At 46.8% G+C, this 13,878-nt stretch overlaps 1 protein-coding gene and 1 non-coding gene across 4 annotated transcripts; one reads left to right on the plus strand and one right to left on the minus strand.

The window, feature by feature from the left end:
- The first annotated feature begins 657 nt into the window (after nt 1–657).
- Nucleotides 658–8,467, plus strand: GPR75 (G protein-coupled receptor 75). 3 transcript variants are annotated; one of them, XM_064572514.1, is made up of 3 exons: nt 658–1,268; nt 3,742–4,315; nt 5,396–8,467. In XM_064572514.1, exon 3 carries the CDS (start codon nt 5,494–5,496, stop codon nt 7,114–7,116), a length of 1,623 nt encoding a protein of 540 aa, XP_064428584.1. In that variant the 5' UTR covers nt 658–1,268; nt 3,742–4,315; nt 5,396–5,493; the 3' UTR covers nt 7,117–8,467. The 3 variants fall into 3 exon arrangements, with proteins under 3 accessions (XP_064428584.1, XP_045739735.2, XP_064428585.1); XM_045883779.3 differs by having other exon boundaries at nt 3,742–8,467; XM_064572515.1 differs by lacking the exon at nt 3,742–4,315.
- Nucleotides 8,468–10,089: 1,622 nt separating this feature from the next.
- On the minus strand, nt 10,090–10,162 carry TRNAQ-UUG (transfer RNA glutamine (anticodon UUG)). Its single transcript has one exon. It is a non-coding gene; the product is annotated as a tRNA-Gln (tRNA).
- Nucleotides 10,163–13,878: the final 3,716 nt, after the last annotated feature.

Consider the following 13,878-nt stretch of genomic DNA (forward strand, 5'->3'; position numbering starts at 1 on the left):
CTTCTCTTTCAATGGCTTATTTCTAGGGCCCGAGCTCATCATAACTGACGACATAGGTTAGAACCGCTACATTGCAGGTGGTTGGGGAGTGGAGTATTATGTGGGAATTAACTGAAAATTTGTCAAGTTTTATCTACACAGAATTCTAATAGCATAGTCAACACCTGGATTGAATGTCTACTTCATAAATTACCCATTTTTTTTTCTTTCTTAATGAAAGCACAGGATACTAGGGGAGATGTTTACACACAAGTCAAATTCTTTGGTACTTTTTGGTACCAAACAGTTCTCTTTAAAAAGATAAACTGCCGGGCACCTGGGTGGCTCAGTCGTTGAGCGTCTGCCTTGGGCTCGGGTCATGATCCCAGGGTCCTGGGATCAAGCCCCGCATGGGGCTCCCTGCTTGGCGGGAAGCCTGCTTCTCCCTCTCCCACTCCCCCTGCTTGTGTTCCTTCTCTCGCTGTGTCTGTCTCTGTCAAATAAATAAAATCTTAAAAAAAAAAAAAAAAAACTGCCAGCGGCGCCTGCCTTCGGCTCAGGTCATGCTCTCCAGCTCCCCGCATGGGGCTCCCTGCTCAGCGGGGAGCCTGCTTCTCCCTCTGCCCCTACCCCCCCCCCTTGCGCGCTCTCTCTCTCTCTCAAATAATAAAATCTTTAAAATAAATTGTTATGATGACTTCATTTACAAACTCCGTTTCGAAGTACCGAACTGGACGATGACGCCAGCTGAATCTAGGAGGCAGTGTTAGCCGCGGCGCGGAGGCGAAGCCCCGAGCACCGAGGGGAGCCCTGCCGGCCGCGCGCCCCACGCTCTCCACCCGCTAAGGCCATCGGGGGGGCGGGGGCTCCCCAGCGTTCCCGGCCTGCCGCCCAGCCCGCAGGCCCCCTCTTGCTCCGCGCGCCAGCTCTCGCCCGCCGCCGAGCCCAGGTCCCCGCGCGGCGAGCCCAGCCCGGGCAGCGGCGCAGCGTGGGGGGGCGGAGGGCGGGGCGCGGCAGCGGCCAGGCCCGGGGGCCCGCGAGGCGCTGAGGGCGCGGGGGGCAGGCGGGCGCGGGGCCTGAGTGTCCGGCGGAGGGGGCGGCGCCCCCGGCGTCTCCGTGACTGCGCCTCGGCGCCCCGGCTCGGCGGCTCGCGGGATGCGCGGCGGCGGCGGCGGCGGCGGCGGCGATGGCGATGATGCCTCGAGCCCGGCCTCGTCCCGGGCGGCGGGCGGAGCTGGGGTCCGGGCGGCGAGATGGAGGAGGGGGGCGGCGCTGCGGCCACCGGGCAGGTGAGAGGCCGCGGGCCCCGGAGGAGGGCGCCCCCGCGGGGGCCGGGAGGGCCGGGCCCCGGGAAGCCGGCGCGGTAGGAGGAGCGCGGCTGCGCTGCTCCAGGCCCGGCCGCCGCGCACCTGCCCTGCTGGCGCGGCCTGCGGGGAAGCCAACTCGCCCCCACCTGGCCGGCTCCCCGGGCTCTGCGGGGCCGCGGAACCCGTTGCCCACTGCCCATTCCCGGTCGGAGCTCTCCGCACCCCACCAGCCCTCTGCCGATTCTCTTACAAGCTTCCTGCTCCGACCTAGGCCCTCCTTCCCTTCCGCACCCCGGGGAGCGCCTACCCACCGCCAGTCCCTGGCTGGGGTCGACCTCCCCTCCCCAAAGCCTCGCTCTCCATCCCCAGACTGGGGGGCCTCCCTAGCCTCCTCATCTCTCTCATCCACTGATCCTACCCCAAACCGTCAGCTGCTCGGGGCTTCAAGAGGTGGTTGAACTGCGGGGAGAAGAGCGTGGGCTCCGAAATAGATAAATCTGGCTTGAATCTTAGTGACCTTGGGCAAGTCACCTAACTTCCCTGAGGGTTTTTTTTCCTGATCAGTACAAATACAGTGGGAATAATAATAGTATAGAACCTTGCTCTCTGTGAGGGTTAGACTGTGAAAATGCCTGTCTTCGAGGAATGTAAGACATTATGAGAAGAAGAAGAAAAAAAAAAGGAGTTGGAAGAATCCAAGCCAGGAGCTGACTTGTAAAAGCTCCAGATGTTTTCATATGTCCTAAAATATTAAGGCAGCACACTAGATTATCACAGGCTCTTCCCACATCTTAGTGAGAAATCACGGCCACGGTACACAAATTTTCATTTACTCTTCCTTGCTTACTAGTTACTTTAGGTTCCCTCCTCCTTAGTTGCAACAAGATGCACATAGATATGAATTCATTCTTACTGTGGCTAACATGTCTGCTGAAGACTGGTGTTCCAACCTAAACTTTTTCGGATTTTATGACTTTAAGCACCTATTTATGGTGCCAGAAATAAAGAGTAGCTAGTATGCTTGCATTGAAAAGAACATTGGTAATCTGTATTTACTGTTTAGGAGTACCAAATAGGTATTCATTTACCACCCCTCCCCGCGAGCTACCATCATAACTTCGTTCGAAATTGTGATCTCAGCCTCCTCTTTCTTAAAAGTCGCGGCAGTGGGTTTACTTTTCCTTCATTTCCACCTTTGCTCTTAAAGTTTCTCTGCCAAAACCTTTATTTCTGTTCCGTGTTCTGCTTTTCCTTTTCTTCCCAGCCTCTCATTGCTTTCTTTTTTTCTAATGATCCAATAGGAATGATTTATAATTACTTTATGCCACAACCATAATTAACAACCTTGCCTAAAAGGTACATAGAAATGTGTGTGTGTGTGTTCATATTTTGAGGTCCAGGAACTTAGAGTTGGGAAGGGATTGTAATACCTACTTCATAGGATTGTACTGAGTGTGAAGTAAAGCTTGATAAAGCTTCTGTTATGTATGCTAACCACCCCATAAATGAAGGTTGCTGTAACTATCTTCTGACCTGTGGACTGCCCCTGATCTCTTTATTGTTATGTTGAGTTGAACCGAGGGGTGCCCAGTGTCAGCTGTAGAGAGTACCTGCTTAGCTTCAAATCCATGCCCTACCCCGCTTTAAATTAGGAGCTCTCTCTCCAATTGAGTTTCCTTATGTGTAAAATGGGGATGAGTTATACTGTCTCAGGGTTGTGAGGATTCAACAAGTTAATAGCATGGAGCATTGAGAACAGTGCCCAGCACATCATAAGCACTCAACAAAGTTAACATACTATTAATGATACTGATAATTATATTAATGACCTAGAATTCTCAAAATCTGAAAAATCTTAAATACACTGAAAAAATTATAACTGTGCAGAAAGTGGAAGTTGGTCCTCAGCTCCACCAAATCTTTTTTTTCTCCTGCCTCTTATCCTTGACTAATGTTGGTGCCTCATCATCCCATCTTGCCTTTGACAGTTGTTTCCAAATATCTCCTAACCTGGGATCTCCATAATTTCCATCACCCCACTTCTTCATTACTAACCATCTACTCGATATTTCTCTTAGCATCAATTCCAGATGCTTCATTCTTCTAATTTCCCAAACCAAATTCCTACTTCATCTTCACCCCTGTTCATTTCCCTGCCTCCAAAGAGGAAACCCTTCTGGGGCAGGGGGTTTGCTAGAAACAATAGTATCACTTCTTTGCCTTCCTACCTCCTCAAATTGAGTTTTCTTTGCTACTTCTCTTTTCATCAGCTAATCCCAATCCTGCAGTTAACAATGAAAAAACAAACGGTAAAAGGTTGTCTTTTTTACTACATAGCTATCAAAAAGAGTTCAGAAGCAGGCACATGGTCTTTAAGTGAAAACAGTAAACTTTCTATTATTTTTTAATTCTAATCAAGAAACAAGAGGTCGAGATTTATATTTTTCTCTCACAGAACTTTTATAAGAAAAGTACAGAAAAGCTGGTCTCCCTTGCCAGTGGAGAACTTCATCATATTGTCGGGCTCTTCACTGTCGGACCATTGAGAATAAAGAAGAGGCCATCTTCTTCCTTCATAAAGAATATCCATTAGGTATATGGACCTCCCCAGGATTGAAATTTGTCCAGTACTCACTGGCGTAGCCATACCTGCTACTGAATGCAGAGAGACTTCTGGTCGAGTGGTTCAGACCTGCTGCTCAGAGCCCCTAGTAATCCCCCCCCATGGACCTGGCTCCCCTTCCTCTCTGCCCCATGATCCAGCAACTGAAGGGTTAACCCCTGACGCAGCTGGAGGCCTCTGGGACCCATTTGGAGCTGGTGGTTAAATATTTGGAACAGTACCCCTGGACCGCCCCAGTGCCATTGCTTATTCCTAAAATGCTGGATTCAAGCAATACCTTTGCGTTGTCAAGAGCATTGCACCAGTCTCTAAGGAACAACTTCAGCTCTCCCACTGGAAGCTTCTTTCAGAGCAGAGTGGGCATCCGGCCACACGGGCCTTTGGGATTTGGAACAACCCAAGATGTGTGAGTGAACTTTAAATCTCATTGAAAAAAAAAAAAAGTTTAAGAGAATAAAAAGCAAGAAGAAAAAGAAGTTATTCTTTTAAAGCGGAGGCTAGGTCTCACTCCTCTGTCTGCCCACAGGACATAGCATAGGGCTGGCACAGAGTGTGCACATGATAAATGTAAACTGAGCCAGTGGATGCATGGGTGGGGGTGTTCCTCCTGCTTCAGGGTGAGGATATTGCTGTTGGAATGATAATAACTTACCTTTGTACAGCAGCTGAGAGTCACAGGTGCTTTGCACCTCGTGAATCTCAGATATAATTGACACCCATCAATGCTTTCAGTTTGTCCTCTCAAATGTAGTCCACAAAGTGTTTTCCAAAGGAAGATAGGGAGTTGGCCAAGAAATTACCAGCAGGGAGAAGAAATTATAAATAATGGAAAACAAAGGCTTGTTCCTGGGGAAAGAAATAGGATTTGTTAGTGATCTGTGGGGGCCACAGTATACTTCAGCAATACCCTCCGGCTTGTAACTCAAGCACGTGCTGTAAGACCTACTCTCGTCCTCCGGCCTGTCTTCCTCCCAGTCCCTGCCCTGCCCCTCCCCCCACAGCGAGCTCCTCGTCACCGCCACGTCCTTCAGCCTCCACCCCAGGGTGGATTAGGTTCCGCCCCTCTTACTTCCAGTGTACCCTGCTATCATGTGATTTACCACATTAGGCTATAAGTAGGGTGTGATCTCTTTGGTGGAAGTTATGTTCTTGGATCTCCCGTGTGAGGCATTGGGAGTATTTCTAAAAATAACATTTGTATCCCCTTCCATCAGAAAAAGGGTGGGGCCCAGGAATCTGCTTTTTTTTTTAACCCACACTCCAGGTGATGCTTAAAGGATTTTGCAAACCGCTATGCCAGGAAACATGAAATTAGCTGGAAGAATGTACTTTGAGGTGTTTGTGTCTTTTCGGTGTTGGGCCTCGTAAGGAGAAATGCTTTCTATGTGTCGGGTCAGAGCTAAAATCCAGTCCTTTTGTACAAAATCCTGAGATCACTCTGCTTTCTACATTAATTCTGTTTCTGGGTGTGCATTTCTGTGTGCAGGCTTCTCTGCCTCGGGCCTCTTGTGTCACATGTGGCACAGCTGTGAGTCGAGGCCCTGACCCCCTTCCCCCAGAAGGAAGAGCCCTTCCTGTCTGAAGATGAACTCCACCGAGCCCCTTGAGGATGCTCCCAACGGCACGTTGCTGAGCGCGCCTCGCTCCCAGGGAGGAAACGGCACCGCCGTCCCGGGGGACCTCCAGCACCTCATGCACACGGCCACTCTGGTCACCTGTACTTTCCTGCTGGCGGTCATCTTCTGCCTGGGCTCTTACGGCAACTTCATTGTCTTCTTGTCCTTCTTTGATCCAGCCTTCCGCAAGTTCAGAACCAACTTTGATTTCATGATCCTCAACCTGTCCTTCTGTGACCTCTTCATCTGTGGAGTGACCGCCCCCATGTTCACCTTCGTGCTCTTCTTCAGCCCCGCCAGAAGCATCCCAGATGCTTTCTGCTTCACCTTCCACGTCACCGGTTCGGGCTTCATCATCATGTCCCTCAAGACCGTGGCGGTGATCGCCCTGCACCGGCTCCGCATGGTGCTGGGGAAGCAGCCCAATCGCACCGCCTCCTTTCCCTGCACCGCGCTTCTCACTCTGCTCCTCTGGGCCACCAGTTTCACTCTGGCCACGCTGGGCACGCTGAAAACCAGCAAGTCCCACCTCTGCCTTCCCATGTCCAGTCTGACGGCCGCGGAAGGGAAAGCCATCGTGTCTCTGTACGTGGTGGACTTCACCTTCTGCGTGGCCGTGGTGTCGGTCTCCTACATCATGATTGCGCAGACGCTGCGGAAGAACGCTCGAGTCAGGAAGTGCCCCCCCGTGGTCACCGCGGATGCTTCCAGACCGCAGCCTTTCATGGGGGCCCCCGGCAAGGGAGGGGGAGATCCCGTGCGGCGTACCGTGCCGGCTCTCTACAGGAACCAGAATTACAACAAGCTGCCGCGCAGTCAGACCCACGGATGCGCCAAGAGTCTTAACCAGGTGCCGCCCCCGGCGGCCAGCCGGCTCCAGCTCGTGTCGGCTGTCAATCTGTCCACGGCCAAGGACTCCAAGGCGGTGGTCACCTGCGTGATTATCGTGCTGTCCGTCCTGGTGTGCTGTCTCCCCCTGGGGATTTCCTTGGTGCAGGTGGTCCTGTCCAGCAACGGGAGCTTCATCCTCTACCAGTTTGAACTGTTTGGATTTACCCTTATATTTTTCAAGTCAGGGTTAAACCCTTTTATATATTCTCGGAACAGCGCGGGGCTGAGAAGGAGAGTACTCTGGTGCCTCCAGTACGTCGGCCTGGGCTTTTTCTGCTGCAAACAGAAGACTCGACTTCGAGCCATGGGAAAAGGGAACCTGGAGGTCAACAGAAACAAGTCGTCCCATCATGAAACAAACTCCGCCTACATGCTGTCTCCAAAGCCCCAGAAGAAATTTGTGGACCGGGCTTGTGGCCCAAGTCACTCGAGGGAAAGTGTGGTCAGTCCCAAGATCTCTGCTGGGCACCAGCCCTATGGTCAGAGCAGCTCAACCCCCATCAACACCCGCATCGAACCGTACTATAGCATTTATTACAGCAGCCCCTCCCAGGAAGAGAGCATGCCGCCGAACTTACCGCCAGTAAACTCTTTGGGATTTGCCAATTCCTATATTGCCATGCATTATCACACCACTAATGATTTAATGCACGAATACGACAGCACACCGGCCAAGCAGATCCCAGTGCCCTCCGTGTAGTGTCCTGGAGGCTGGAGGCTCTTGGGCAAACTGTTGGTGTTTCGGATACTAACTGATTTCTTATTCACTTTTGTGAGACCAGCGGTAGATGGAAACGTCAAGATTCAGCAGAACAGTTGGCAGTTATGATCGTCTTCTGTCTCAAGTATTGGCATCTACTGATTTGTTTTGTGGTTTCCTGACATTTTAAGATTTGATGTAAAAATTTATAATTTAGCTTTTTACCCTGACCTGTGCTCCGATCTTTGGTACTAAACTTTTAAATAGATGCCAGGAATGATCATGCTAGTGTATTCAAGGAGAATGAACTGATTGTGACCATTTGAGTCCGTGTTCGGGGTCTCTGAAGTACACCTGAGCTGGATTTTTTGAACAATGTGAAGGGATGATCTTCACTGAGGTGAAATTTTTTATTAATTGAACTATAAATTTTGATTCTTTGAAGTGTTCAAATGGGGAACAATACACTTTTTTTGGTAGCAGGCTTATCTGAATAAATAATATATTGTCAAGGCAGAAAATCAGAAATATATTCTTGGTAATTACTTACACAGGACACACACAGGCTTTAGGTACTTTGCTTTCCTAAGACAGTCCACCAAGTAGTATGATTACTACCATTTCTTATGATAGACACTATTACTTTGTGGGAATTGACTAGCTGTATAGTGGTTTTTTTTTTTTTAAAGAAGTATGTTTTTGCGGGGCGCCTGGGTGGCTCAGTCGGTTAAGCGACTGCCTTCGGCTCAGGTCATGATCCTGGAGTCCCGGGATCGAGTCCCGCATCGGGCTCCGTGCTCAGCGGGGAGTCTGCTTCTCCCTCTGACCCTCCCCCCTCTCATGTGCTCTCTCTCATTCTCGCTCTCTCAAATAAATAAATAAATCTTTAAAAAAAAAAAAAAGAAGTATGTTTTTGCTTACTAAAAATGAATTATTCTATTTTGGAATGAGCTTACCCAAGAAGCCTAGTGAAGAGGACTGCACTTGTAGTAGAGGAATGTGATTTCTGGGAGCAGAGGCACTAACTGGGGTCCTCTGAGCCAGGGTATGGAGATGTGGGGAGCAATCTGGACTGCTGTTGTGTGTTAGATGATCTTCATTATTGCTTAAGAAGGTGTGAGAATGAGATCAGGAGTATTCTGATTTACACGCTCCTTCTGTGTGAAGATGGTTTGCTAACAAGTTGACGAAGAGTATCCAAGTAACTATATAAAAATATTTTTTTGTCTTTGTTTAAATATCAGTGCGGTAGAAAAATCCTTAAGATTATCTGTTTGCAAACTAATTGTGTTATTTCTCTCCCATTAATCTTGGCAATGGGCAATAAAGAAAACTAGATTAAGTGTTTCTATATCTGGAGCTAATTTTATGGTCTACTCTGTGATTCCTAGCATAACAACCATAAATTCATATTTTTATGTAAAAATATTTTCATTGTACAGTTAGCTTTTGAACTTGCTACAATTTTGGAACTATAGCTGTTAGACTCATGATGAGCATCAAGATCCAAAACCTAGCTTTAGAAATTGATATATTTCAGAGCTGTTACTGCAGGTTGGAAGGAGCTTTGTTGTTTTGGGTGAAAGGGATTCAGTGTAGAGCTCCCTCTCCAGGCTGTTGCCAAATACAAGAGCGCCCCGAGTTGTAGAGAAGACAGTAGATGCTCAGCTGGAGCTCTGCGCAGCCTCATCCAACAGCCACCTTTCAGCACCGACCATTCTGTTTGTGAGGCTTAAGTATGAGATATGGGTTTTATTTTATTTTTAAATTCACCTTTTAGGACTTTGTCCTTCCCTTCCTTCTCTCCTTTTCTTCCTTTAGTTTTGCTATTTAAATTTTCTAACAGAAGAGAAAATATCCACTCTGTCACATTTTTTTCTTGTTTGTAATTGAGTGCTATTTTTGGAAGTCACTATAACCTATTTCAATTATGCTTTTATATTTTTAATACAACACTGTTTCCAATTATTAATACTCCCATGAGATAGGTTAGTATATTACCCCTTTTTAATAAAGAACTAAGAAATCTAATATCCTCTCCCAAGATCATTTGAAGATAATTCTAATTAGGAATTAGACTTTTGTCTAAATTAGAACTGGGTATTTATTCCAGTAAGCCAAACAGCTTTATAATTAATAAGATTAATCAAGAAGATACTTCATACTTTTTAAGGTATGTATCTCTTTTTTGGCTAGGCATTTCCAGTGTGATTCAATAAAAGATTTTTTTAAAGTGATTTCTACTTGTAAAATTTGAACTGACAGGTTTCTTGTATGACCTTTGAGTTTGAGATGACTTGACCCATCTTTGGGAGGTAAAAGTTACAGTATAAAGAAAAGTAAGCATGCGCATATGAGGTATTCAGTCTCTTTATGCTCATCAAGAAATTGATGATTTAACTTGCATGAAATACATGTTGGGCTAGATTCTTAGCCCTCCTTCACATCTATCTCTACATCTGTGTGGAGATACAGAGATAGATAAAACTCATCTCTTTGTAAGTTATATATGTCTATCTATAGAGGGAGATGTGGATAGACATATATAACTTCTCTATAAGGGCTATATTGAGAACTAAAAATAATGAGAATTCAGTTGAATACGACTAATTATTAGCAGGGTATATTAATTAGTTCTCTTGATGCTTTACTGTGATGCAAAGTATGTGATGTATTTCAAACATTTTATAATCCTTCTGATGTTAATCTTTAGGCCAGATTTGTATTTCTGATGGTTTTAATGTTCTTTTAAAATAATGTTTGGAAAATAAAAATATTGAAAACCCTAACATTTCTGAACATCAGATTGCAGTACTATTACTTTCCCGTCCAATCATTTGAAAACCATCAGAGAAAAGTAGTGATGGTTATTGCGCAATGGATAACAATATGTTGACCCTTCGCATTTTCTTCCTTAAGAGATGAAATAATTGTGGGTTTTTTGTTTTAATTTTTTTTTTTAAGTAAGCTCTATGCCCAATGTGGGGTTCAAACCTACAGTCCTGAGATCCAAAGTCTCATGCTCTACCAACTGAGCCAGCCAGGTGCCGTGAGTCCCCAGGATCTCTTCAATGGTTCCAGAGAGTTCTCTGGCTCAAGATCAGTGCTGCATCTGCCAGGCAATATTGATGATCTCATCAAAAGTGCTATTTCCACCGTGCTTAATGTTTTTCTGCTTCTGTCTGTCGGCGGTTCCTTGAGGACTTTGATAATAGGGCAGAGGCAGAAGGTACCACTTCAATCTGGGCCTGTCCTGAATGGTCAGTTTCACTGTAATCCTCAGACCCTTCCTATCTCTGGTTCCCTTGGCGATGTCATCACTGATCATTTTTGGAGACAGACCCACTGGGCCGATCTTCGGGGCCAAGGCAGACATGGCACCAACTTCCCCACTTGCACACCTCAGGTATATGACTTTGATCTCGTTGGGGCTAAAAATTTTAGGCAGCATGGTGGAGGTGGCTGGTTTTGGATGAACTCAGATTCAGGATGACCAAAGACAGTTGTACCTTCGCCTCCTCCAAGCTAAAAGCCAAAAGCAAAATTACGTATCCTAGAATTGGTAATCTATATGGGGTGTATAAGCTGGGGGAAAAGCTCAAAATTACAGTTCCTTGATAAATAATTTAAGGATCCTTTTTTTTTTTTTTTTTTAAGGATCCTTCTTTGAAACCAGTATTTTTTTTTTAAAGATTTTATTTATTTATTTGACAGAGAGAGACACAATGATAGAGGGAACACAAGCAGGGGGAGTGGGAGAGGGAGAAGCAGGCTTCCCGAGGAGCAGGGAGCCCCATGTAGGGTTTGATCCCAGGACCCTGGGACCATGACCTGAGCCGAAGGCAGACACGTAATGACTGAGCCACCCAGGCGACCCTGAAACTAATATTTTGAGTTGTTTCTTATTTAGCAACTCTACATCTGGGAGCAATCCCCTGCTAAGATTCCAGGTGGGAATTCTTTTACAAAGTGGGAAGGGGGCAGTAACAGATGGGCAGTGGTGAAGAAAAAGCAACACGAGGTCCTGCAGAGTTAAAGCACAGAAGCCTTTTTTTTTTTTTAAGATTTTTATTTTAAGTAATCTCTACACCCAACGTGGGGCTTGAACTCACAACCCCAAGATCAAGAGTCCCATGCTCTTCCAACTGAAGCAGCCAGGTGCCCTGGCACAGAAGCATTCTTAAACAGCTCAGTTTTAGGGTCCTAAGAATGAGCATCTGTAAGCCTCCCTTTTTCATTTTCAAGTTATTCACACCCTAGTTCAAAGATTTCCACTCTAGGCCACTAGCAGCACTCCTTGGGTGCCGGCAGTCTTGGGTTCCTGTCCAGATCTGACTTGTGATTATAGCTCATTCTTAAATAATTCTCCCATAATCTAGCCAGGCCAGGTCATGGAGTCTCCCCTTTCAAAGCCACCCTCTTCATTCACAGTTCAGGGGCAATGTGTACCTAGTGAGATTTTTGACTCCCAGAGAGACCTGTGTTTTCTCCCGTATCCACTAAAAGCTTTGTTTTTCTTTTCCATTAACAAAAGAAGCCTATGGTCCCACCAGAGAAACTTGAGCCACCATTCTCCTACTGGAGCTGAAGGAAGGCCTAGAGTCAGTGAATATCCCAGGCCTATGGAATGGTAAGAAAGACAGGCAGGCTGCCAGGAAAAGGCTCATCTCCATTAGAGATCCAGGCTTTAGAGAGGCCAGGCTAGGCCTGGACCGAGCCTAGAACACAAAGCGGCAAGCGTCACCATCTGGAGGACTCTGCTGGTGCAGGTGACTACGGCTTGAGCTTCAGTGGGCTCAGCCCAGCTGCAGTGGCCCAAAGGTGATGAGATGCAGGAGAGCCAAAGTCACTTATGGGAGCAAACACAATGACCCCTGGAAGCCAGATGGAGTAATCTTTGAGAGGCTGAAGAAAGGAAAGGAGGAGCAGGAAGATAGGAAAATAGCCCCCTATTCCCTCCCCCCACCTCTAAAGACGGATCTGTAAACTGAGAAGCAGGTGCTGGTAGTAATTATGATGATTTTCCATCTTCTGGCTTTCCATACCATTTAAATGCTAATGACATTCAATTCTATATCTCTAGTCCTAACCTCTCCCTGAACTCCATGCTGGTCTATCCAATTGCCTCTTCAACATCTCCACTTGGATGGCTAATAGGCATCTCAAATTTTAACATGTGCAAAACTGAACTCTTGATTCAACCCCACTCTTTACCAAACTTGGGGCTCCTGCTGTTTTATTATCTCAGTAAATGGCATGGCAATTACCCAGTTGCACAGGTCAATTTGTTGGGTCCTTGACTATTTCTCTTGAACATCGCATCCAATTCGTTGGGACAAATCCTGAAGTATCTTGAAAATAAACTCTGAATCCAACTACTTTTTTTTTTTTTAAGATTTTATTTATTCATTTGAGACACAGAGATACAGAGAGAGAGAGACCATGAGCAGGGGGAGAGGCAGAGGGAGAGGGAGAAGCAGGCTCCCCGCCGAGCCAGGAGCCTGATGTGAGGCTCCATCCCAGGATCCCGGGATCATGACCTGAGCTGAAGGCAGACACTTAACCATCTGAGCCACCCAGGCGCCCCTGAATCCAATTACTTCTTAGCTCTTCATCCCCATCCCCTCTAGCCCACGTGCCCATCATTTCTCCCTCGGAGTATGAAACCGCCTCATAGCCATTTCCCAGCTTCCAGGCTCTCTCTCCTGCAGTCTTCTTGCTTTGTAACTAGGGACACTGCAGGTAAATCATGTTTGCCACTCTCCTGATTGAAACTTAGAACAACATCTGAACTCCTTGCCTCGACCTGTGTGGCCCTAATGATCCAGCCCTTGGTTTCCGCTCTGTCCCCATTTGCTTTCACTTGCACCCTACCTAATATGTTTGGGATGCAACAAGCTTTCTGGCTCTTTCTCACATGACTCAGTTTTGTTCCCATGTCAGGGAATTAATTCCCCCAGAAATACTTCAGCCTGGAATGGTCTTCCCCACTGGCCTTTCCTAGTTGCCATACTCAACAGAGTTCTCACTCCATCACTGTCTATCCTTCTGCCATATTTTATTCTTTTCATGTTTCTTATCATTACTCAACATTATGCTACTGTATGAGTCAGCTTGCGCTGCCATAACAAAATACCACAGCCTAGGTGGCTTAAGTAACAGAAATTTATTTCCTCATAATTCCGGAGGCCCGAAGTCCAAGGTCAACACACCATCAGTGTTGATTTCTTGTGAGCCCTCCTTCCCTGGTTTGTAGGAGATCACCTTCTCATTGTGTCCTCACATGGCCTTTCTCTGTGCATGCAGGGAAAGAGAGGGGGTGGGAGAGGGAGGGAGAGGGTTGGGGGTCGGGGGCTCTTGGGATGTCTCCTCCTCTTATGTGGACACCATTCCTATCAGATTAGGGCTCCACCCTTTTGACCTCATTTGCCCTTAATTACCTCCTTAAAACCTTATCTGCAAATAGAGTCACATTGGGAGTTAGAACTTCAGATATGATTTTTTGGGGGTGGGGGTGGGAGGGGACACAATTCAGTCCATAACAGTTTTGTATAATTGTTTACTGGCTGTTTTCCCATTAGAATAAAGCACTAATAGGGCAAAAATTATGTCTATTTTGTGCAGCACTGTATCCCTAGTACCTTTCAGTCCTTGGCCTGGATGAGCTGTGAGGGTGTAACTGTTGAATGAATGAGTCAAATAATGATAGAATGGCTGAAGCCTGGAAGTGATAATCAACCCAAATCTCTATCTGGCTGGCTT

Source organism: Mirounga angustirostris, unplaced genomic scaffold, assembly GCF_029215605.1.
Source record: "Mirounga angustirostris isolate CCGP_5_RB_7025 unplaced genomic scaffold, mMirAng1.0.hap1 SCAF_10, whole genome shotgun sequence".
Taxonomy (NCBI): Eukaryota; Metazoa; Chordata; class Mammalia; order Carnivora; family Phocidae; genus Mirounga; species Mirounga angustirostris.